Genomic DNA, 26,975 nt, shown 5'->3' with positions numbered 1-26,975 from the left:
AGATACATTTTTTAAATGAGGAACACTATCCAATATTCATTAATTTAAAAAAGCAATAGGCATAGCTGCCAACCTCAAGATAAAAAAATTGGAGCACTTAAGGGAAAAAATAGGAGCAATGAGGGTTAAAATAGGAGCACCAAATCGTGGCCTGTGCTAAACCTTCCTTCAGTACCATAAGCTTCTATAAGTTCTAAGCACCATTACAATGCGTTTTTGAATTTTCATGTTAGATTTTCAACAAAACTACAACAAAGTATAAGATAAAAATATTTTACATTAAAAAAGCATCATTATGTCGGTACATATTGAAAATTTAAAAAAAAAACATGATTACTGTTTGATTCAATAAAACTGCAAACCTTTTTAAAAATATTCCTTTATACATATCCTACATGTATTGAAAATGCATTGCATAAGAACATTTTGAAAATTTAAAAAAAAAAAAAAACACTATTACTTCTTATACTTGGAAGTAAAGCAACTCATAGTAAAGGTCAAGATTTGGAAATCTTCTAAGTGGCCAGTGGCCACTAGACTCCAAAAACTTAGTGGCCACCACTGTCACCAAGTTTTGAAACACAAACTGGAGGGGAGATAGGGCAGTTTTTACAACTTTCATGAAAAAAATAGATGAATAGGACTTCACACATTCTAAAATAGAGTCATTCAATACTTTTTTTGTACATGGAAAATTCTAGTTAAAATAGATTTCTAATTTATTAAAATAAATAAATAAATGAGAAGTCAGCAGGAACCTTCATTTTAGATGAAATGGTTTCAGCTTATAACAAAGCCTCCGAGGCAATAAGGATCAAATACAGATAAAACTTTTCTTTCAAAAAAATAATTCAAAAAAAAAAAAAAAAAAAAAAACATAACTTTTTGCCTTTTGTTATTTTTAATAGTTTGCATTGAGACAAACAACCAATTCTGTTTTCGGAAACTTAGGCTATTAATAGTCTTGTCTACTTCCATGTTGCAAATGACCAAACATGGCAACAATGCAAAAAATTTATGATGATAGATTTTTGAATTTGTTGCATTAAAAGTAATTATAAATAATTAATAATCCTTAAAAAAACTAAAATTTAGATGGAATAGATATTTTTTAGCACATTAGCATCCAAATCAATCAGGATAATATAATATTCTGAAGAATTTTTTTTTTTCATTTTTCAAGAAAAAAATTAAGAATTTTCCGGAAAAAAAAAGAAGAAGAAGAAGCCCATTTCGCATTATTTTCAATAGTTTGCATTGCAATAAACATCTAATTCCGATTTTAAAAACTTGGCCACTTTAAGAGTTTTGTGTACTTAAATCTCGCAAATGACCAAATATGGCGACTAAGTCAAAAATTCAGATATAAAATTTTGAATTTGTTGCATGAAAATAATTTGAAAATAACAAATCCCCATGAAACTACAATTTAATTGAGAATCTTTAGCACATTCGTGTCCAAAGCAATAGGGATAAGATGAAATTTTAAATAGTATACTTGTTTTCATTTCTCAATAAAATTATTTAAAATAACCAAAAAAAAAAAACATTTTGCAGCACATTTTGCTGATTTTCATTAGTTTGCAGTTAAAAGAAACCCCCAATTCTGCTTTGTCTTTGAAAACGAAAGCACTTAAGCATCGTCTACTTCCATCTTCTGAATGACCAAACATGGCGGCTACGTTTTGCACGTAGCTGGAATGCTCAATGAAAAAACGATGTTCTCCGATCGATTAGCGCTCCCACTCAATGTTTATCTTGACACTAATGCTTCCAGGGCATAAAATTGCCTCCTCTTTTGTTGAGTTTGAGCACAATTCCTACCTTCCAGGATAGGGAAATTTCTTCTTTTTCCTCAGAAATCGAAAAGTGTACAAGCAAAGTCAAAAAACGGAGTTTTTTGGAATAAATCGGATTTTTGGAGTACGCAATAAAAACCGGAGAAACTCCGGGAAAAACGGAGCACTTGGCAGCTATGAATAGGGGAACTGAATCTTCACCCCAGGGAGGACCCCTGAATCCTGTCCCTCAAAAGGCACCCAAAAACAGCCTAAAGTAGCGTTTTAAATATTTCAGAAGAGAACTCCTGAACCCCTTCCTCTAAGTTCACCACAAATGTCCTTAATTTGAGTTTTTAAAGCTTCAGTTTCTAAAATTCTTTCAATTAACAGTACCCCCTTTCCCTATATTCATGACCGCCTAAAAGTTTTAATACTTTTAATTCGAAAACTTTTAAACAGAAGCTTCTGATTCCCTTCCCACTTAAATCATCCAAAGATAGCCTAAAACAGAGTTCTTAAAATTTCAGAAACGAAAGTTTTTCGGACTGGGCTGCGGAATACACCCTCTCCTAGTGTGAAACAGGCACACTAAAGGCAGTATAAGTTTGTGTTTAAGATTTATTTTTCTGTTGAAAGAGCAATTCCCCTCCCCACAACGCCAAAGTTTTAAGACTTCAATTTCGAAAATGGTTCGAGAAAGACCCCTAAGAGCAGCGTTTTTTCGCAACCTCGTGCTGCCATTATTTTTCGTTTCCTTTCTCCCCCCCCCTTAATTTCGATTCTAGCGAGGGTTAGATTGAAAGTCATTGGAATTTAGTGATTCCTCAAGTCTCAGAACATTTTACCAGAAACATATGAAAGATGCAGGAACAATTGCCCATCGGTGTTTCAAACCAGCTTGAAATATTCCTGTCTGTTTCCAGAATTCCCATTCTTATTAAAGTCTTCAAAATCCCTGATAGTTCCTGTTTAACCTGGTATTGGTGCACGCCCCTCGATGTGGCGTAAACATTTCATCCTATCAGCAATCTCTCTCAACCAGTAATTCAGATTCAACTCGAATACAATTCAAGAGCGCACATAATTTTCATTTATGCGTGTAAAAAAAAAAAGCAAATGAGAAAAAAACGAAAGGATGATCAAAAATAGCAAGTGAAAAATAAAGACGAAAGGTGATCAATTCAAAAAATTAGCGAGAATAGCGAGCAACTCCGTGGTCTGCAATGCAGTGAGTTGAAAATAACAGTTACCTAAAAAAAGGCAAACGGCGCGAGTCTAAAAGCCACTCCTCTAAAAGCACGTTGTAAACAAAACAAGCCCATGGCGGAAAATCGAGAGAATGTCGATGTAAATTCGTGGTTATGGAAAGGCCAAGTAATATTAAAGCATATTTTTCGAACACTCAATTTTTCTTTAGAACTGAAGGAAAGTCACCGAATTTCTTTCTCTCTCGACCTCTGTCTTCGAAATTTTGTCCAAGATGGAAATCCGTTCTAAGACGGAAGGTCTTGCACCCATGATGTAGGTTATTCATTACAGATTTAGTTATATGCCGATAAAATGATAGATTCAGAAGCAATGATAGTAATTGTGATTCATTTATAATTGTTTTTATACCTATTTTTTTCCAAATATTTGCTTTGTTTGAAAATATTTTTCTATAAAACTATTCATGATAGAATAGATTTTTCTTATCAGAAACATGGGTTCCCATTTATATAACTTTAGAGGAGGGCTAAGAAAAATTTCAAGGCTTTAGTTTAAAGGGAGAAACTTGTAACTTTTCATGTTTACAATGAACATAAAAGAGAGTATTACATCTGTGAAGATTTTGAGCTTTGAAATCTAGACAGACTTTACCATTTTAGGGTTAATATTTTTGTTCTCCTTAGAAGACAGTAGGAAATCAGTTATTTAAGATACGTTGCTAATTTTTCTGCAAACATTTATTGGAATAGTTTAGTGAATGTAACATCATATATTTTTTTAAAAAAATCACTGTTATAGTCAACAATGTCTTACTTCTACTTTGGATATATAAGTTAAAAAAAAAAATCCTCTAATGTAAACATCTTTTTAATAAAAATCTTATATGAAAATACAGATATGAAAGTGAAGACGAGCATAAAGCTTTGGGTTCAGCTACGCTGCAATAACAATATTTGTTGCAATGTTTAAATAAATACACTCAGATTCACTTACATAATTTTTGAAAAGGAAAAAGTATTAAAAATTATTAAAGCATTTGACCTATGTTTGATGGATGACTCTTTCTTATACAAACCTACTTTAGCAAATTAGAAATTGTAACTAATATCTTAAATTCATTTCCTATGATTGAAATACAGGGAAAAAGAAAATACTTATAGTTACAGTAGATCATTAGACCAGGAACTAAGCTTACCTTAATATTATTATGAGAAGCACTAAACATCCTTAATGATTCTAAGCATTGCATATTACGAGGAAGTTTTGTAAGTCTATTACACTTTAAAGATAATACACTTATATTCTTCATCAAGCAAAAGTATGGTGATAATTCTGCGATCTGAAAAAGTGAAGAAATTTATTGTTAAATTTCACATTATTCAACAACATAAAAATAAATAGCAAATTAATTTACAAAAAATTATTGACATTTAACTCATTCATTTTTTTAAAAAAAAGATAGCTAACGCACTTCAAGAAATAAGAGAAAACAGTGTCACAATGAATAAAAAAAGTGATAATTTATAACTTATATTATCAGCATAACTTATATGAAGTAATTCTCGATTAGCATCTAAGTTATTGAATAAAATAAATCTTACTATCCCAATCAAAATGTTTGCCAGTATTATATATACCCTAACTTATCTGAAATCACAGCTGCTTAGGTTTTGTTTTACAAAAGCATCACTCGCTTCTTGTCTTGCTGTTGTACAAACTGGATGCTTTTTTACACAAAATAGACATATGGTTAGGTCTTTATGATTGAAATATAAATGAAAAAGATTTCAATTTATCAATAACAGAAAATTCATTATTTGTGCACAATGAAGGAAAAATGCTAAAAGTTATAGACAAAGGTATGTTTATTCTGTTTTGATACCAGAGCAAATCTTCCATGCATAGTTGCATCTCTACATAGTATAAAATAAAGTCTCTAAAAAGCATATGTGTGTTTGAACTCGCAAAACTCCATAACTACCTAGCCGATTTCACTGAAATTTTCAGTTTGTTCCTCCTGAAAACGTTTGCAGACCAATTCGATAAAAATTCTATGAATGGTTCTTTTTTATTCTAATTTAGGCCCAATTTTCACATAAATTCCCGGATATGCGTGTGAAAATTACTTGCATATAGTAATATTATATATCGTTGGAAAGGGTAGAATTTTCCGCGTCCTACGCAATTTGTTTCAACGCTCTAACTTAATTATGGCAAGAGTTATTTGTGTTTTTAACTCGAACTTTTTTAGGCTTAGTTGAAATTTAGGCACTACTTTCTTCATTAAATCCATCAATAAAAAGTGAAGGAATTACCAACAGTTTTCTTTTAGACACTATTGGAAATAGCTGCCTTTTTTACTCCAGATCTAACTCGACCTATGGTCGAAAGTTTAACCCATTAGAGAAAAAGTTACAAGCGAATTAAATGAAGTTCAAAAATCTGTTCTCTATTCAAGTTTTTAACTATTTAATTTTGGGTTTCCAAAGTAATGCTTATTGAATACATTGTTTATTTCCATCTTTCTCGTTTTCAATTCATAAACTTATTTTATTTTGTGTTTTTATGCTTAAGCTTTTTAAATCCAACTTTCTCATTTTACTTTAATTTCTTAAAAGTATTTTAATATCTGTCGTCATTGTTTGGAGGGGAAATTTTGCATGACTTTTTTTTTTTTCAAGTCTGGTTATTGAATGTACTTCATTGACACAATGGTTATTTTCAAGGTAGACAGGGCAAAAGCCAGGCAATGCAGCTAGTACAATATAAAAACAATAAATCATTCCGAAATAGTTAATGGTAGTTCTGTACACTTAATCAGTGTTTACCAGTATCATTCTTAAAACATACATACAAAGGACTGTATTGTCAACTTTGCAGAAAACAAGTAACGAAAAAATATTCTAATTAATCAATAATACTACATGAAATAACAGACTTATAGTTTATACATGGTTAGTGAGTACTAGTGGAACGAAATAGTTTTCTTCCTCACTATTTGCATATTGAAATAAGGTCAGTGAAAGACATTTGTTTGCTAAAATAAGGTCTTTTTATGACTATTTCATGTCATAATACATAGACAGCTCGTTTAAGATACCAGTGTTGTCTCTGCTTCAACAGTAATTCAAAGCATTTCTGATAGAATATTTCACTATTGAGGAATGAGTATTTTTGTTTTGTTTTAATAAAGCCTTTAAATTTAATTAAAATGTATTTGCATTATGTCTATGACAGTCAATTAGCATGTTTGGTAAGAACTATTTGACAATATCAATAAATATGACTAGTATTTTCAATTACAGTATTTGACTAAAATTCAATAGTTAATCTGACTGAACATTTGGTTATAATATAAATATTTGGTACTTGACCAAACAAATATGTTGTACTATAAATAAACCAAACACATAGGCTTATCATATTTTTGAGCTGGCTTATGCTTGTGTTAGAAAGCAAATTGAAATATTAACAGAAATAAGAATAACTTCACATACAAGATACAAGAGAAAGAATTGCATTAGCTGTTAGTCAAAAACACAAGGGGGAGGGGGGGACAGTTTAGTTTGATATTAGCATATCATTCAGTATTTTAAAAACTTTTGTTTAGAGTGTCCTTTTAACAATAGTGAACATTTTAAAAAAAATTTCCTGTATTGAAAGCTAAATCTTACCCTATTGAATGATAAGTCTAGAACTTCAAGATTTTGGCCCAAAGCACCAGTTGCCAGCTCTTTTGGAAAAGAGGAAAGTTCATTATGATTAAGAATCAACTCCTTCAACGCAATGCTTGCCAAGGCAACAGGCAGTTCTCTTATATTGTTATGTGCTAGGTCTAAAACTTGAAGATGGTGAAGCTGCAGGATACGTTGATCAACCTTTCTCTTTGCACAGTTTGATACTTGTAACCATGTAAGACTTTCAGGAAAGCCACACTTTGTGGGGTACTCGGAACGCTTCATGATGGATAGCTTTTGCTTTGGCCGATCAACTTTGGTCGGAGCCGGGGATAAACGGATGCGTCCCGTGCCCTGACCAACGATGGTCAAACCAACACCATGAAGAAATCCTTTCAGTTGAAGAGGATCAGCCTAAGTAATAAAAATATCACTGTCGTTATAGAACATTCTACAGCTCTGAAAAAGTCTTACATAAAACTTATTATGCAATAAACATATTACTGTTAGGAAAAATTCTGAAGCTCTGATAAAGTATCACACATTCATGAAACTTTTTTTTTTTTTAAATTTCTTTACAAAGTAGATATAATAGAAAAAATTGACCAATTAAAAAAAGGAGAAAAGCATGTTTGAAAAATATAACCCTAGTTAACAAAAAATAGGCAAAATCATACCCTCCATCATAAATATTAGTGTTATGCATACACATAAGCTTGAAGCAAAAAAATATATCAAAGAAGCAACAATCCTTAAAAATAATTTAAGGAAGGAAAAAAAAATCTACCCTTCAAAATTATAGGTTTTAAAAAAGCACCAGTTACAGTTCCCCTTCCTTCAGAAGATAGGCTTTATGTCTTTAATTTAGTGTTTGCCTTGTCTTTGCTTTGTTATCAATATTTTTCTTTTATTCAAAGTAATTTTCCAGTTTATTCCTTCAATTACGTTTCCAAAATTTAAAACTTTATATCTATTTATTTCATAAAAATATCTAAAATTCAATAAGCTTTCACGTCTTTTATGCTTCAAGTAATATTTTGGTACCTCATTCAGGGGTCTGGCCAGAGGATATTTGGGTCCGTTAATGTACCCTTCACAAAAATCCGATCAACCAAAACGGACCTTTCACAAAATCCCGATCAAACAAAACGGACCTTTCACAAAATCCTGATCAAACAAAACGGACCTTTCACAAAATCCAGATCAAACAAAACGGACCCTTCACAAAATTCTGATAAACAAGATCGGATCTTTCACAAATTGTTTATTGAAAGAACAAATCTGAAAGCAAAATAACGCATATTTCTGTGTATGAACTGCATATTTCTGTGTATGAACCAATAATTTTTGGATTTTTTTAAACCTCAAATTAGAGGGATCAGCTTATACTTAATCGGCTAATTTTGAAAAAAAAAAAAAAAAAAGAAAATTGGCACTCTTGTGATGTTCCTGCAAGCGATAAATAATTGCTACTGCCAAATAAATACAATGGTTGTTTGTTTTATCACACCTAATTAGCAGCGGTGTTGCTGTAAACTTTTCTGAAAAGGCATTGGTAAGCACTTTTCTCCGCTCATGATTTAATAAACAATAATAATATATATCTGCGAAATGAACTTAGAACTGCAAAGTAATAGTAAGGGTGGGGGGAAAATATGATCGCTTCAGATAGGGTTACCAACTTTAAAATTATCACCACTTAGCATCTAGCATTGAACCTTTATAATGACTTGATTCGTGGTGCGATGTTTAATTGTTATTTTGGGAGAAAATTATATGGGTTTTGATTTTTCGATACTAACAAGGATGATTAATTTTAAATAAACTCTTTTAATTACCGTTTTTTTCCTTTAGATGTCTACATTTTGAAAAATGCAATCTTTTAACATCCGATATGATAATCATATTTTGTTCTCTTTTCAAGCTAATTTCGCTTTATTAGAATGCAAATAAATGAAAAGTTTCTTTATTTCTGTTAGAACTCTCATTTCAAGTTTTTAAAGCAAAATTCCATTTTCTGTTATGAATCAAAAATTAAAATGCTGAATAGATGGTTTATTTTATTTATTTATATTTTTGTGTCAACTGTCTCCACAGATATTAATGAAATGTTTATCATAGGACTCTAAAACGCAATTTTAAAATAATTTTATCAAAAATATTTCTTTTACAAGCCGTCTTTATACTTTTGATGCCTTCACTTTGAGAATTGTGATCTCTTTGCATCCGCTATGGGAATCCGATTTTTCGGATTTTTGATGATATTTACGCTTTGTTAAGAGGTAAACAATTAAAACATCTTTTTATTTTTGTTAAAATCACGGAATTTATAAGTTTTAAACAAAATTCTGTGCTTTTTAAGAGTAGCTTGGGTCAAAAAGTTAAATGCTGAACCTCCTATTCTGAATTTTATTTTACTTATTTATTTTTTTGTTACAATTATTTTAAATACTGTACAGAAATATTTCTAGTATAATATATTTCTGTACAGTATTTAAAGTAATTGTAACAAAAAAAATGGTAAATAAATATTGATACTTGAGAGAGCGATGCCCCCCCCCCCCGCCAAATATCAGAAAAATACTCCAGAATGATTTTCTTGAAATAGAAGAGGAAAACACTCAACTTTAAGTTTAATTGATGCAGTTTGTGCCATCTCTAAATTCCAAAATTTTGTTTTAACAAAAAAAAATTTTTTTTGCGAAATTTTTTTATTTTTCACAAAATTAATTCATTTTTCACAAAATTATTTTATTTTTCACAAAAAACGGACCCTGTGATTACTTTAAAACCATTGTTGGGTGCAGTATAGCATATTAAAGCTCTTATGCTATATAAAAGCCAATAGAAAACTATGATGTTGTGTGTTAAGCTCTTCTGTAGTGACTCCACTATCCATTTGAAAGAGATTTTGGTAGAACTTCACATTTATTATTGGTTTTATTTGTATTTAATTTCAAAGAATTTTTCATATTTTCCAGATGCATAGGCTTTAAGATTTGGGAGTGCAAATAGAGTCACATTTTGTCTCATACCTTTTCCCCTTGTCACAATTTCATGAACACGTCTCCCGCTCAAGGAACAGGCCTGACGAGAGGTCATTTCAGCCTAGTTGGAAACTACGGGCTGGTGATAGTGACACAAAAAAAAAGGGAAGAAAAGAAAAAAAAAAAGAATAAAGAAAAAGGGGGTGGGAGACTCCGAATAAGAGAAAACAAAGATTAAGTGAAATTTACTCTTTTAATATTTACTCTTATGGCACTTAAAATAAAGTTAAGTGTTTTCTAGTAAGCAATTTTTATTTATTTTTTATTTTTTTCACCCACTTTTTTTCCTTCTTTTTTTTTTCCTTTTCTCCCCCCTCCCCTTTTTTTCTTCTTTTACCCCTTTTTTTGTCATTTTTGGGGGGAAGGAAAAAATAAACAAAAAATGAAAGCCAAATGACTTTACAGTGTCAACACAATGCAAAAATAATTTAAAAAAAAAACGACATTTGATGATTTTAACCATGTATTTATACGAAAATATTTCAGTGTACGATGACTTTTGTGGTGCATTTTTTGTCTCTTTGTTTTTTGACAAATTTCAAAAATAAAATCAGGAAATGTTTTGGAAAAACCATTGAGTTTTACTTAGAATGGCATAGGAATGATGTGAAAAAAAAAAGAGACTTCATATTCGAATTCAGTTTTGCATTAATTTGGTTTTACTAGAAGTTTCAAGGCGTACAAATACTTTCGGGAGTCACTGTATACTTATGTTATGTGTCAGCAGAAATAAATACCACAAAGGGCTTGATGCTGAACCTAACCTGGAATTTCAACTTTCATACTTAAAGAATAATATTTATCATGTTTGCGATAGTAAAAATTAGTGCCACTCTGCTCTTTAATTAAGAATACTTTTTGATTTTTTTTCGAAGTCTATATATTTTATTTGACAGTTTTACCTCTTAGGTTGCCAACAAACTTCTATACATCCATGTGCAACCTTATTGCAAACAAAACCATTATTTAAAATGTTGCCTTCAAACTACACTGTTAAAGAAAAACCAGGGGTTCCACGAAAGAAAGTGGACATAAAAAGGGTTCTACCTATGAAAGAAATTAAGAAGTGCGGCACTAGACTGTAAACTAGCTAATCTTTACTAATATTATAAAGAGACAGGGCAGATTTTTGTGTGTTTATATGTTCGAGGTAATCTCCGGAACCACTGCACCTATTTAAAAAATTCTTTCACAATATGAAAGGTGCTTTCTTACTGAGTAACATAGTCTATAATTTGAAAAAAATCCGATAAATAGTCATTTTTTTATTCAAACTTAGGCCCAAATTTCAAGTAAATTGCCTATTATTGGCTATTAAAGGGGTGAAAAATTACTTGCACATATTAATATTATAAATAATAAAATAAAGTAGAGTTTTCTGCGTTCTAAACAATTTATTTCAATGCTCTAACTTAATTATGGCGGTAGTAATTTGCGTTTTTAGCTCGCCCTTTTTTAGGCTTAGCTGAAATTTAGGCACTACTTTCTTCATTAAATCTATCAATAAAAGTGAAGGAATTGTTCCACAGTTTTCTTTTTAACAGCATTGGAAAAAGCGAGATTTTTTACTCCAGATCTCTTTTGACCTTTGGTTGAAAAAATTAGCTTCTATCTTCAAAGGAAAAAAAGTTATAAACGTTTTTAAATCAATTTCGAAATATGTCATTTGGATTCAGGTTGTCAACCATTTTATTTTCGCGTTTCCATGGTTACGCTTTTTGAATCCATTGATTATTTCCTTATTTTGCATCTGATTTCTTAAACTTATTTTATTTCATGTTCCCATGGTTACGCTTTTAAAATCTATCTTTCGCATTTTAATTTCTTAAAAGTATTTTAATATCTGTCATCATTGTTTGGAAGGGTAATTTTGCATGGTGTTTTTTTTCTTTCATTTAAGTTATTCTTTAAGTTATTAAATTATTCTTTTAATTAATTGTTGACTTCACTTGACACAATTTTTGGTTTTAAGGTAGACCGGGCAACGTAGCTCTTAATATATAAAGATTTGAAAGCTACTGTTAATGTGATTTTATACCTTTTTGTTTGTTGGGTGAAACATTTATTATTGCTAAAGAAAAAAACATCCGCTTCACTCGCAAAAGGGCTGGGTTCTGGTAGCATGGTCCTAGCACGTTAGGCGCTGAGCAGTTCAGTCTAGGATTATTGTTTTAAGGCAACCGTTAATGTAATTCATTGTTTTGGCGATTTCTTTTGAAAGAAAAGACACTTTAAATTTGTTTTTATCCCAGTGAAATGTACGACATTTTCTTCTTTTTTTCTGAAGATGATTTTTGAATGTTCCACGGGTTTTTTTTTTTTTTTTTGTTAGACGGATGGATTAGGTAAGCGTGGTTGCTGGGCAAGTTTGGCGATAAACAATAGAGCTGCGGAATTACTTTTACATTTGAAAGATATTATTTGATGTCTTTTTTTGCTTATTTGGCGAAATATTTTAAATTGCAGTAAAAACTGCTTCGCTCGCTAAATAAAGTTTTAAAGCAAATGTAAATCTAATTTAATGATTCGACAAAAAGTTTTAAATTTAGAAGAAACTTAAATAGTTTTTTTTTTTTTTTTGAAAAGGTGTGCAAGGATTTTATACAAAGAAAAACGATCATTTCAAATCAGAGGGGGAGGGGGCGTCAATTTTTTTTTATTCAACGGACTTCCATTAAATTTTTAGCACGGGCATCGCTGTGCAGTTACTGCTATTTCATATATTGTCAGAAACAAGTTTTTTTTTTTTTTTTTTTTTTTTTTTTTTTTTTTTTTTAACTTCAATCTGCATCAGAAGAAAAAACAAGTACACTGCCGTGCTAAGCACAGATGTGGTATCTGCAGTAGAACTCAAAATGAGAAATTGACGATTAAAGTTTCACAACTCATTTCTTTGATTTACAACTTAATTAAATGCTCAACTTGCGGTAGTTGTTTCGTAAATAACTTATCTAAAAACCGTAAGAGAGTATTTTTGTAAAAATCTTAATTTAAAATTAATAAATGCAGTTACGACAAATTTTCTTTTCAAAACCTTTTCATATACTAAGCTATTTTCACCGTAAGTGACAATTACTACGCTTTTTTAGAGATATCTGCACTGATACGACAAAAATAGCTTAGAAAAACGTGCTCAATGTATCATTAAATAATACTGAAAACATCTGCTTTCTTTAGACTTAGCTGTTTCGCTTTATTTTGTTAATACAAATCTAACAGAATCTACCTTCTGAAAGATACCATTTTCAAAACTCCGGACAGTTAAAACTGTAATTCATAACTATTTTCTGTTTTTTATATTCAAAGAATGTTTTTTTATAATGTTTTAATTTCTAGATTCATTTTTACCGAGCATGAAGATGATTTTGACAGCAGACGATACTTAAATAAAAATATTACTGGCCGTAGAATGAAATGTGTTTTTTTTTTTTTGCATGAAAGAATTAGATATGAATATTTTACATGCATTTCATTTTTAGAATTTGCATTTTAAATAAACATTTAAATAGAAAAAGCTGAATGTTTACTTTAACAATTACGCAAAGTTGTATTAGTTTTTATCATCAACCTGTATCAACTATTCAACGGTGAACTAATTTTAATATTCTGTGTTACAATAAACTGCTACATTATTAAATATGCTGCTTTACTAAGGTATAAAAGTCATATCTACAAAAAATACTAAGAAAAAAGTGGTAACTGCGCAGATACCACTTTAAAGGCTTAGTATTTGTCACTTACGTTCAAATTGCTTTTTAGCAAATTCTTCAATCTGTGCAGTTATGACTTTTTTCATAAAGCTTTTTTTAATATTTCGCGTTCACAAATCGCCAAAAAACTTGACATTTAGGTTAATTAAATTACTAACAACCACCTGGTGACAATAACTCAATTTTGATAAAATGTGCAGATACCACATCTGTGCTTAGCACGGCAGTACAGTAGAACCTCAATCACCCACACTCTGACTATCCGAATCGCTTTTAGAAGTTCAAAAAATGATATTATAAGAAAAGTGAACATACTTTTTTGAAAATATTTTCTAGTGAATATAATTCTGTTATGGACAACTACTATTTAAAGTGGTGTTATGATGTTAAGCACACTTCCAAGATGGGTGCAATTCAAAGACAATTCGGACTAGATAAGGTACAAGATTAGAAGAGAAAATCCACTATCCCTGTATACTAGGCACAAAATGATGAAAAAGAATGAAGTGTTAAAGTTGTATTATTTCTTTAAAAAAATTTTTAAAAAACAAACTGATAGTGAGTAGCAAGTTTGTAAAGCAGTGAATGGAATTGGCATTTGACAAAAAAAAAATTATTTCCAATGGCAGAAATTTTGAACAGTTACAACACAAATATAACAGGAAAGAAAAAAAAAACAGAACTAAAAATGCTGCAACAAAGTTCATCAATCCAGCATTTGATAATATCCCTCCCACTGTATGATTAGCTCGGAATGTCCAACTGAAACTGCATACTTGAAAAATGAATGGTCTGAAATTTTATTATAAAGGACTCCTTTTAAATATTTTGCATCTGTGTACATAACATTTTTTGAAAAAATGTGCAAAGATTTTTACAAACATACCTTGCTCATTATAATGTCATGAGGAGGCTCTTTGAACCGCAAAGTTGCTTTTCCATCATTAATGAATTTAGTAAATAATTTCTCTACATTGTTGTACACCTGATAAGAGAGAAACATTAGTAACATAATTTAACTGGCTGTAAAAGAAAAAAACTGAACTAAAGATGGTCAAATATAAGATTGACTTAAATAAAAAATACTTAGAAACAAATTATTGCTAGGGTTTTCACAATGATGTGAAATTACTCCTTGAGGATTAGAGGAGTGAAATTCATGTTAAAGGAGTGAAATATGTATACAAAAGATAGCAAAGACATAATAGCGATCAATTTCGTTGAAAAACTAACTCTCTAAACAGGATTGGAGTTTTGGAAGCCCTAAACTTGTTTCAGACAAGACAGTCTTAAACCGCCAATAAGTATGCTGCAGCTATAGTGGGTCTAATCTAATCATCTTGAATTTACTGTAATATTAGTAATGCATAAATATAAGTACTAATTAGCTGTAATTAATAAATATTCAGGAACAATATTGTGTTCTAAAATGTTAACTCAGAAAAAATATTTCAGAAAAAAAAAAGTAAAAAATTAAGCATTTGTGTGCTAAAATATTCATTGAGAAATTTACTTTATACTTTGCTCCCCTGGGATTCTGGTGCGTACAAACAATGAGAAAGACATCTTTATCTGTATGAGTCTCCTTATGTTTAAACTTATGGGAAAGTGCTAATGTGGCAACACTGTGCTTATTTTTGTTGCGAGCAGTAATACCAGGATGACAACGATTGGTTATTTCAACACCACAAGTAATCTTCATAATGATATCTGTAAAAGAAAAATTAACTTCAATAAAATTTCTTGAAAAGGAAAGTAAATATTACCATAAATATAATTATCACTAGATTTTGTTAATACATGCATAGTTCCTTAAGTGATTATTTTTTTATACTACATATTGTCGTCTCAGAGCAGCAGTAAGATATCTTAGTGTTATTTCTGGGATTAGATATCTTACTGTTTTGCTTTGAGGCGACAATATTGTCAAGTCAACTCCTTACTTTTAGGTAGAAAAACGGAAAAAAAATCGAAAAACAGTGTACATTAGCATGGATCAAAAAAAATTTCTTTTCAAAATGTTAAGGGGCAGAGAATTAAAAAGGTGTTAAATGGTCTCAAACTAACACGTGTGAAATTTTATTCCATTCTGATAAGTCTTTTTGCCTCCGGATTGAGTTTGAATTTTGGATTTCCTTACCGAAATAGGACACGTTCCATGTAAGACTGCAATAATAATAAATGTTACTTTATTTACAGAAATAAGTGATAGAACTTTCTATTTGCACCTGGTTTACACTTGCCATTTTAGGTGTAAGTAAGTATTCGCTGAAAGGTGTGAATTTGGTCAAACGCTCCCTGCCTACTGTGCAACATAAATGAGTAAGAGATGCTAACAATCTACCTCTTGAAACGCAGCAGCAGTCTTTTGAAATCCTAACCGAAAATAACTAAGAAAATATAATCAGAATCATTTCACCAAGCTAGTAAATTGCTATTTGACACTTCACCTTGCAAATAAAAAGATCTTAATGACTACAATTTTCCGGGGGGGGGGGGGGGGGGGAATACATGACAGGAGGGAGAGAAATCGCAGCTTCAGCCACAAGAAGAAAGTGAAGACAGTTTTAATATCAGTTTTATCACATCTCTTCTATTGGATACGAACAGTGAGGATGAATTCAAGGGACCTTTACAAGCTTTAAACTACAAACGCTTATATTGATAAATTTACTATAACAAGCAATACAGTGGACTTGAATTTGCTTCCACGGGCATGTGATAGATACAAAGTATCATACAGGGCTGGAGTAGCTATTGCTTTAGCAGTTCTTTACCCCACCACTTCAGAAAATATTGAAAAAAGCATGAATCGTCGGGAATGCAAAATAGCACAAAAATCTGCCCAAGGCCTAGCAAAATGTCTCATGTTCTATGGCTAACTGGTGCTAATCGAATTCTGCGTTTGTGCGTTTCAGTGGAATCTCCTTCTGAAAAGTTAATAGTTCTTGCAATATAAGTCATCAAAGTTTATGTTCCAATCTAATTTGCTATCCATAGATACCCTTTATGGTTGGCTGGGCAGTTGTTCAAAATCACTGCAACTAGACATTTATCCACTGAGTTTAAGTGCAAAATAGATCCCGTAATCCAAAGAAGAAGTGTTTTTGCATATCCTAAAAATCAATTTATTGCAATGCTGACAGACCTGGAGTAGCACATCCGTGAATTTGCAGCCCGCTGGATTTTAGAAGCTCGTAGTGTTCAGCAAAATTGACTCCCAAAAGCAGGGGTGTTCCTATAAGGTATACTCCATATATGCCGTACACCCTCAAACATTTTTTAGACACATCGCGGATACCCTCAAGCTTCGAAAATTTTCATTTATAATTCAGATTCTATCATCGCATTTTTAAATTTTCCTAAAGCAAAACTAATTTTTTTCTTGTCAACCAGATTTTCCCACAAGTAATCTTATTTCTTTTGATTTCTTAACACTTAACAAATCAACGTCTTTTAAACGCCTTATGATCGCATACACATATTGTGCATAGTGGACTACTGAGAGTATACCTTCAGATTGATGGGAACATCATTGCCCAAAAGACAAATTTTCCACATTATTGTTGTTAAATGTTTGATGCAGAATCTTACATTGCTATCAAAGACTGGAAAAATGAGCCTGATCCACCAATACTGAAATTAGTCTATGAAGAAGATAGTCAACTGTTTGTTTCAAGCAAAAAAGAACTATTTACTATGCTGTCATGCCATACGCACAGGCTACTGAAAGGCAGGGATGCCCACCAGGAGGGTTCATGGCGCAGAATGCGGCATAACAATTTTTAAAAGGGTTGATTTTACAGGTTTTTGACCTTTTTTTGGGGGGGAGGGGACTCTCATTCTGAGGGGTACTTCCCAGCATGGGGGGGGGGAGGCATCATCACTCTTTGGGGACGGGCACCCCTGTGGAACAGCAGCTAAAATTGACCTAAGTTTCAACTACATTGTGCAAAAAGAAAAGCTTTAATAAAGTGCCAACTGGAGTCCCGGAAACTTATGCCAATACTAGGTGTTAAGAACTTTCATGCTATTTTAAGATGAATATTTTTAATCTTGAATATTAATGATTTTCATAAATGTTTTTGTAAATAAATAATACTTGGACAACCTTATGTTGTTAAACATATTTGTAATTTTCTTTTTCAGTTTTTTAATGAAAATAGATTTTTTCTCTTAAATACTGGTTTTTCAAACTCAATCTGGAGGCAGAAAATGATCTCCTAATCGAATGAAATTTTATATATAACCTTAAAACATCATTTTTCACCTTTTTCTTGCCCTGCCCGATGGAAATCGGAAACTTTTTTTTTACCATAGGACAATGACCCACCCTAGTGTACATAAGTCGAGCTCCTACTTTCTGAAGAAAAAAAATCAGGAATGTTTTGCAGCGACTATTGGGGGGAAAAGTTTTGAAAAAAAGAAAATGAAATGTAATGATCATTCTTATGATTGAAACCACATGATTTTTATACTTTTGTGCAAAAATGGTTCATTTCTGCCTATAGCAATTTTTGTAAAAGATTAATTTTCACAGTTACGATTGTTGTTACTAGTTGAGTTAATATCAAGGAAATTTTGCGATGTAGCCATACATATTCTATTTTTTTTCTCAAAAGGAATTAATTTTCATGCGACTGTATATAACAACTTTTCTCAAGCCCTAATCTTGAAATCAGAAAAAATTACTACTTCAACACGGTTGTACACATTCTGAAGATTTAACCATAGAAGCAGCTGTTGCTTGCAATGAGGGAGGGGGGTGAATCAGGCCCAGATCTGCATATCCACAGACCCTGCAGTGCGAGGGGCCCAATAGCCCGAGAAATTGAAACAAAAAAAAACACTAACACCAAGACAATATTGCAAATACACACTGCCGGCCTCTGAGGTTTTGCAGATTTTTTTGCAGGGGTGTCCAAAATTTATAGATTCGGGCCTGGCATTAACAGTTTTAAAAAAGCTCTTGATTTAAAAATTGCCTAGATCCAGCCTAGCTGAACGCAGAGCCTGTTGCTGATCATCACTTATGAATTTATTAGGAAAATCCCCGCACTTTTCATGCATTTGATCTTTTACTGTCATTATTTTGTCTTCATGTTTATGTTTTTTTGAAGCCGTAGCCATGCATGTAGCTAAGGGAGAAAGAACAGAAAAGTTCCATTAAAATAAGGTTAAACTGATACTTATTAGACGGTTTTTTGACGATTAAATGCTCTAAATTTGTTATAAGTTCTATTTAAGCAATTTGTAACATGTGTATGCATCATTTGTCAAGTATTGATGGTTTTTACATATAAATCAGGTTTAAATTCAACAATGTATAGACTTATGTGTTGCAAATGTTTTTTCGGAACTGATGTGATATACCCCACCCTTGGCGACTTTTTCCTGTTGGCGCCAAGAAAGCGTCGCCAAGAAAACGATGTATGACGACATATGTCATACGTCGTTCTTAGCGATGCTTTTTTAGCGCCAACAGGAAAAAATCAGATAAAAAAACATGATCAAAGCACTTCAGAACACAATATATATAAAAACAACATAAAAGCACAACAAAAAACATCACGAATATATGCTTCAAAAATGTACAGGGCCGGGGTTTTTTGTAAACATATTAAAATACAATGAAATAAATTATTGTATTAATTACAAGTCGAAATTAATGCATTAATTTTTTTTTTCATCATTTCTCCGGGATACGAGCCCTCGGTCTCATAGTACTTTCGTAATGAGACCTCGGCTCGCCGGCCCTGCCTCGGTCTCATTACGAAAGTACTATGAGACCTCTGGCTCGCCAGGACCTCGCTCCGCTCGGTCCGTTATCCCTCCGACTGTTAATATACATTACAGTCGGAGTATGGTCACAGTTATGTATATTTTCATGGAGACACCCAAGGGTGGCTCCTTCCGTTCAGTGTACAATAATGACACAGTTTTAAGTGTGAAATATGCACCATTATTGTGCAGATTTATTAATAAAATTTAGCATTTTTAAGAGTACAACCGAAAGAACTTTCAATTGTTAACATAAAATTCAGTACCTAAAGGAGGCACGTTAATAGAATGTCTAAATAATTCGTGGCATCGATAAGAATTAACTTTTAGAACAAAATAACCGTACTATTTCTGTAAAATTAATTTACATACAGTAAAAATAAAGTTAAAAACTACAAGAACCCCTCAAGGATTTGTAAAAACAAATAATTTTGGAAGTGAGAGGTTTTTTTTGAATTCTAAAATAAAGAACTTACCTTTTTATATGGTATAAATATTCACACTCAGTCTAAAACAATACATCATATGACAATGGCACGTTACAGATACACACCACCTTGGAGTTAACTTTTAATTAACCTTCAAGTTTGAAGAAGCTGGCATTTTCTAATGTTTTTACTTCAAAACACAACTACTGAATTTAAACTAACACAAAATAAGCATTCCTGTAAGGTATATTGAACGAAACAACACCACGTATCTCTCCTGCGTGAAACCCAAACAACCCAAGTAAACAAGTTTGAACAGATCTGTAAGATTGCCTTCGGGTTGCTAAACACAGGTTAGTTTGGCCAGGGATGCCATGCATAAAAAATTATCGCCTCATTGGCGAGAAAAATATTTTAATTTTGCGCAAAAAAATCGAATGTCGCCAAATGGGGGGGTATATCACATCTGTACCGTTTTTCCTTCTGTTATACCATGGGCGGATCCAGGGAGGGGGGCATGGGGGACATGGCCCCCTCCGAAAAAATTTCAAGAATAGTTAAAATCCCCTTTTTTGAGCAAAAATGCAAAAAAATTCCCTTTTAGTACATACTAAGTCTAACCAGGGTTGGTAAAAAAAAACTTTTTTTTTTTTGGTTTAAACTAGGTTTTTTTGGTTTAAATCGGGTTTTTTTTGGTTTAAATACTATTTGTGAGAAAAACAATTAATTTTTGGAAGGTAATTAAGGTTCCATGTAATTAACAGTTATTCAATAGTCACATTATACCTAATTTCTCGATTAATTAAAGAGATAAGAACAAAATCTTGTAACTTAATTAAATAATTAAAATAGCTTTCTGTGGGGAAATATTGATTGAAATGTTTTGACTTGATTAACATATTAGTATGCATGTATATATAGACCCTTTATGATACGAAATACTTCAAGAAGTGGTTGTGATGCGGTTAAGATAAAATATAATGAAGATCCAAGAAAACCAACATAATATGAATAATTATCGAATAACGGTAAAAGTTATATTTTTAAGCATAATCTTTTCAAAAGAACAATTTTCATATTTTTTCTTTCTGATCTTACATAATACTGATTTTTATATACACAATGTCGTAAATATTGAAGTAAAGCAAAATGTACAACAGTACATGATTGAACAGTGAAAAAATCGATTGCTGCTGTACTGACAAAGTTTTAAAAAAAAGTGCTGCTCTATATTCAACTCCGTTCTTATTTTGGAAAGACTTAGAAAAGATATCGACTATCGCTAAAACAAAGAACCAAATCAAAAATACAAAAATTGGTGTAACATGGCTTAAATTACAGCTTATTTACTGGCATAGATGTTGCATCCAGCATTAAAGTTTAAAAAATATTAAATGCAAACTCTTTAGAACAAATAAATGTGTAGCAAATTCTATTTCAAGAATTTTTTTTTGCCAAAAACGTTATATCTTCTGCAACAGTGACTGAGTGGTGCAAAAGCCAGGAAAAAGAATTTGAAAAATGCAATGCAACCGTCTTTAAAAGTCTTCAACATTACTAAAACCAGCTTCAGAAAAGTGCAGTTTTGCGGTTTTTTTTTTAAAAAAACCAATTGGTTTAAACCATGGTTTAAACCAAACAACCCTGAGTCTAACAATAAGGAAAACAATGAGAAGGGGGCCATGGCCACCCTGATAAAGTTTTAAAAATAGTTAAAAACCTTTTTTAGAGCTAAATATAAAAAAATTCTTTTATTCCTCGAAATCTAACAAGAATATAAAAGCAACGCCGGGGAGCCATAAAACCACACTGAGGAAGTTTCTAGTTTTTTAAACCCTCTTTCCTTGCTTAAATTGAAAAAAATTCATGTGGAGTCGAACAAGAATGGAAAGAATGCCAGACGTAGGGCATGGCCATCCCATGGAAATTTCAAAAATATCAAGTGAATACCAAATATTTGGGTTCATTTAGCATAATGGGCTCATCTTGTTAGATGTGTTTACTTCCCATATGGAAGAAAGAAAAGAAATACGTGTTAGTAAGTGTCCGATAAAAAGTTATACATTTAACGATCGTGCATTAAGTTAATGTTAGATTTAAGTTTTAACCAGACTTTATGCAGTGCTATGTAATTATTCTTCATTCCCTCTTTAATATGGGACCCTCCAAACCACTCCTCTTGATAATAATTACCAAACTTTGTCTACAAATTGCGTTTTAAAATCTAATTTGTAAAAGTTTCCAGGGGAGGGTCCCCCACCTCTCCTTTTCGCCAACATCGTTCAAGATCGGTCTAAATTTTGTGTTAAGCGCTTGAGTTTCAAAATGTTTCCGGAGGAGAACTCCTCGATCCCTAACATCATTGAAAATCTTCAAGAATTACGTTTCTGGAGCTTCAATTTCGAAAAATTGCTGCTCCTCAAAAAGTTACTCATGTGAATCATGGATTGGCCTACATTTGCAATTTAAAGAGTTCAATTTTGAAATAATTTTGGGAGTGGACCTCAGAATCTCTTCAACACCTAACCTAACCTAAGATAGTCCAGAATGTGTTTTTAAGTCTAGAAATTAATAGTAAAATTTCCTGGAATGGGCCGTTTGATCTCTCCTCCCCTTAACACCACCAAAAATCGTCTAAAACAGCCTTTTTAGAGCTACAATTTCAGGGGGAGGAACGCTCCAAACCTCTTCTCCCCTACCATTACCAAAGATAAATAGAATGTATCTTTAAGACTGCAAATTAGAAAATATTCTTGATGTGGGCCCTCGAATTCCTCCTCCACATATCATCACAAAAAAAACGTATTAAACTGCGTTTTCGTCTCTACAATGGCAAAAAAAATCCGCCGGAGAAACCCTGAACCTCCCTCTTCTTAACATTATTGGAGATAATGTTTGCGTTTCTGAGGTTTCAATTTCGAATAATAGAGGGGGGGGGGGGTCACACCCAAGTCCTTAATATTGCAAAAGACAGTTAAAATGCATTTCTAAGATTACAAATCAGAAAAATTTCCTTAGATGGGCCCTCAAATCTCTTCTCCCTCTAACCTCATCAAAGATCGTTGAAAACTGCATTCTCAGAGCTACTATTTCGAAAATTAAACAGGGGAGCGCCACCAATACTCTTCTCCCCTAACATTACCAAAGATCGTCTAAAATGCGTTTTAAAGACTACAAATTCAAAAACTTTCCAGGGGAGACTTCGTAGGGGGGACAATCTTATTATACTTACGATTGGTTCATATTGGCTTCCTCTTAAACCAGAAGTCCTATACAGACGCCTCAGAACGCAGCACTGATTACAGGAATGCCACTTTGAGGCAACGATATGTGCACACGTTTGTTAAGAAAAGAGGAAAATTATTGGGAAGTATTGCGTCACCTAGTGAAAATTCCTTAAAAAATGATTCGGTTAAAGATGGGCTTTATTGATATTTGTAAAATTCAAAATTTTTTCAAAGCATAGTATTTTTCGAAATGGTCCCCTCAGAGAATTCTGTCTGGATCCGACCCTGTGTTATATTCTCTTTATAGCTATTTCTTTTTCTTCGAGGGGACGGGGACAAATCAGCCCTATAAGAGGGTCAGGAGGTGCGTTCGGCTTCCTCCCCAACCTCTGTATTTTCATAAATTTGAACGTAATTGTTGTTTTTTGATAACATGCAGTGATTACAATGAATTTTACCCCTCCTTTCTAGAAATATTTTAAATGACAAGCCTGGGGGAGGGGGAGAGAGAGAGATTTACTTTTTTTTTTTTTTTTGAGGGAGAGGGGCATTTTTTAGTTGAATTGTATATTATTTTCAGAATCCCATTCTTTTGTAAGAGGGTGGGGGGAGTTTGCTCAAATTCAATATGTAATGCAACAAAATTATTTGATTCAGGGAGAGAAGGGGGGGGGGAGGCATTGCATTTTTTTCAAATTTTAATGAGTTTTATGAAAAATTCCTTCTTTATTCGGAAGATGGGGTGATTTTTACTTTGTAATGATTGTTATTCATATTTATTTATTAATTTTCTGTGGGGAGAAAATTTTATTTTGCTCTACTAATTACAATGCAAATTTAAAAATTCTTTCTTCATTAGACATTTCTTCTTGCTGTCCGTATTTTAATTTATTGTTTTTTTTTTTTTTGGGTGGGGGGCTAAATTCATTTTCTTCTACTTTTAATGGAAGCTTTATCAATTTTTGTTACTCTAATAGAGATTTTTGTTATTACACAGAATAGAGAATAATACACTTGGAGCTTAACTTGCCCCTTTCCAACGGGGTGGTCATAGAAAAGGACACAAATTAAAACCTGTGCAGAGGTAGTATTTTGTTCCCTTTAACAATCATGGATTGCATTATTACAAAAATAGCTTCTTCTGATGTTCAATTTCTTTTAAAATTTCCCCAATTCTTGAACCCCAAAATTGGAACTTTTACAAAATTTTAATTTTTTTAATAATGGATAAACATGCGTTGTTCCCGTCCCAGGTGTGCGGTTTCAACAAATAGACACCACCTACTGCACCATTTTTTTTTCTTTTTTTTAATTTCAAAATCTACATCTCTCATCTACGCAAATCAATCACACCCAGTCATAGTGTTTTAGCCCTACCTTTAAAAATTTCAATGCCACGAGCCAGAAAGGATTAACTTATGTGTGAGTTCCTGAAGAAAAATATGCCTAAAAAGTTGAACAGAGGGGGTTTGGTCCTTGAAGTGGAGGTTAATGACTAACATTTTTAGGATTTATAGTTAAAATGTCAATTGTAGAAAACTTTGATTTTGGAACATTATAAATCTCCCTTACAATAAAATGGACAAACTAAAAGCTTTCCCTTTAGTATACAACATGCTCTGTTTCATATAACAGAACTCTTTACAAATTAAACAGTAATGTAATTTTCCATTCTTTAATGCAGCATAGCATATTATTAGAAATTTTTGGAAGTATAGTTAGATATATTTTAAATAAGCTACATTTCTCGAAATAGAAAAAGCCTACATTAATGATTTTGCATAATGCAGAAGGTTGAAGATTCCAAACGTCGCATGCATTAACAAAGAGTTAAAATACTATTTTAAAAACAAATCGGAATACAACTAGTAAGCCGGTAGTTAAAAACTAAAACAAAGATGAAAAAAATGCAAAGTTCCGTGTCATTTTTCTTATCTGAATTCAAATAATTTCTATAATTATGAAGTCTTATATTATTAAATCACTTCAGTGTGTTTAAGTCGTCTAATATCTGATTACAATAATGTACAATAAAAATTTCAACAACAAAATTTCTAGCACAACACATAGAACTTACATAAATGTTGGAACCGAATTCAATCAAGTTTTCTTTTACACACAAATACTACTAATTTAAGTGAGCATTTACTACGAACGTCCATTGTGAATGTGAACTATCAACAGCTTCATTTCTACAGTACGGAGTACGCACGTACATCAGTCCGTCTAATTTCTTGTATTTCTCCACTATATGCGCATGCGTCTTGGCACACAATATAAGAAGCCAAAAGGTATCGAAAATCGGTCAATGCAGGAACGATCCTGACAGATAAACGGGAGGCAACCCTATATTTTGGCGCTAAATGATATCATTCTCAGACTTGGCGACAAGGATTCTTCCTGTACCTCGTCCCTCGTGCGTGGTTTAAAAAATGGCTTGAAGAATGTAGTAATGAGAAATGTGTTGATGTATTTATTATGATGAGATTTTTACAATTAGATATGCATGAAAGTAAGTGAAACATTTTCTTGGATGTGACTATATTAAGTTGTATCTTTGTGTTTTTTTTTATTTTGAAAAAGAGCGTGTTCCTTTATTTATGCTTACTGTCTGACCACGGATTGTATGGAATGACAAACACCGTTTTACAGCCGGAAATGGATAAATTTATTATTTTTTACCGATGTCAGCTTTTGCAGAAGCAGAGTCTCATTCAAAAGAGCGGAATACGCGCTTCAAATTTTTACTTTTCCCCCTTTATATCACGAATCACACACCCCAGATTCGTTGATCTGGACGTTTGAAAACCATGCAATCTGTAATTGGACAGTACAACGGTCATGAAATTAAAAGCATGTATTAAGATTTATTATGGCTAGGCCTTAGGTTTGTTTCTAGATTATCATTCTGTGCATCTGTACTTTCAATCCGGACAAAATTTATATTTATTTATGCCATAATTAGACGTCTTTCAGATATCTAATATAATATGGGAAATTGTTGTTAGACGTTAGCTTGCATAGGTGTGCATTAAATAAACGTTTCTCGTGTGCTTGAGATTTTTGCTTTCCCCCCCCCCTTGGATAATCGAAACTATTAGGCTTTTAATTTCCCGCCTAAATTAACGTACATTTCTTTAAGACGTCCTTAAGGATTCTTCCTGTAAGCGTGCATGTATTCACATCATTAAACGTTTATCCTTTGTGAAACATTAGATGTTTCCTTTTCCTTGCATAATTAAAGCTACTGAGTTGCTTAATTATCCAAAATTAACAATCATTTTTCTCAGACGTGTTGACTTTTGTCAGAATTGTTCCTGTCAGCCTTTAGCGTGCGTAGAAATCTGTTATCGTGAGTAAATTGTTTAATTTCCTTCATTTAGTAAAACCATTTTGATGTATAATTAATTTAACTACTGCCAGAATTAAATTTATTCCTGTCATGTATTCTTAAGGGCAGATTCCTCCTGTTAGCCATTAGCGTGCAAAGATGGGTTTCTAATGAACGCTATTGAAAATTGTACTGTAAAGCATTTTTGTTCCTTGAACAATTAGGAATATTTAGCAGCAAATTTAATTTTCTGCCAAAATTTAACTTTCTTTCAGATATCAAGTCTTAAGTAAGTATTCTTTCTGTCTCCTGTGTAGTTGAGCATCAAATGACTTCATTCTGACATTTATTTTCTTTTCCTGTTGCATAGTTGAAACCATTTAGGGCCATACCTCCGTCACATGTGGGACAAAAATAGGCTTAAATTTCATTAACATTTCGTCATATCTCTTAATATTTTAATGAAACTGGGGTAAGCAATTTTTTTAATCTTTAAATTTGATACAAAGATACTTCTGAAACAATTTTGTTATTTAAATTAAAATTTATATACATGCGTCGCGTGCGGGACATCTAAAGTCAACCTCGGGTAACTTGCTTGTGGATAAACTAATATTTTTGCTCTATTAATACAGCAATGACGAAAAAAATTGCAGATTTTGAAAGCTATGGTTCTAATGTAAAGGAAACATATCTCCTAAGTTTAGAAATAATTATTTTAAACCATTGAAAAAAAAATATGTCTATGCCTATTCCATTGAAAATGGTCATTTTGTCCCGCACG

General features: G+C 32.1%; 1 protein-coding gene across 2 annotated transcripts in view; it reads right to left on the bottom strand.

Annotated features, from left to right (window-relative positions):
- LOC129224250 (leucine-rich repeat protein 1-like) overlaps nt 1–25,075 on the bottom strand; it is a 46,896-nt gene extending 21,821 nt beyond the window's left edge. Inside the window, exons 1-5 of one of the 2 annotated variants that reach the window (XM_054858680.1) lie at nt 24,938–25,075; nt 14,938–15,134; nt 14,311–14,409; nt 6,665–7,081; nt 4,186–4,329 (exon numbers count right to left, since the gene is read on the bottom strand). In XM_054858680.1, coding sequence (XP_054714655.1) covers nt 4,186–4,329; nt 6,665–7,081; nt 14,311–14,409; nt 14,938–15,126 — 849 coding nt within the window. In that variant the 5' untranslated portion in view covers nt 15,127–15,134; nt 24,938–25,075. The remainder of the gene's footprint in view (nt 1–4,185; nt 4,330–6,664; nt 7,082–14,310; nt 14,410–14,937; nt 15,135–24,937) is intronic. The other variant, XM_054858688.1, reaches the window with a different exon arrangement.
- Nucleotides 25,076–26,975: the final 1,900 nt, after the last annotated feature.

This window comes from Uloborus diversus, chromosome 1, assembly GCF_026930045.1.
Source record: "Uloborus diversus isolate 005 chromosome 1, Udiv.v.3.1, whole genome shotgun sequence".
Lineage (NCBI taxonomy): Eukaryota > Metazoa > Arthropoda > Arachnida > Araneae > Uloboridae > Uloborus > Uloborus diversus.
The sequence above is the reverse complement of the archived record's forward strand: the minus strand, read 5'-3'. Positions and strand labels throughout refer to the sequence as shown.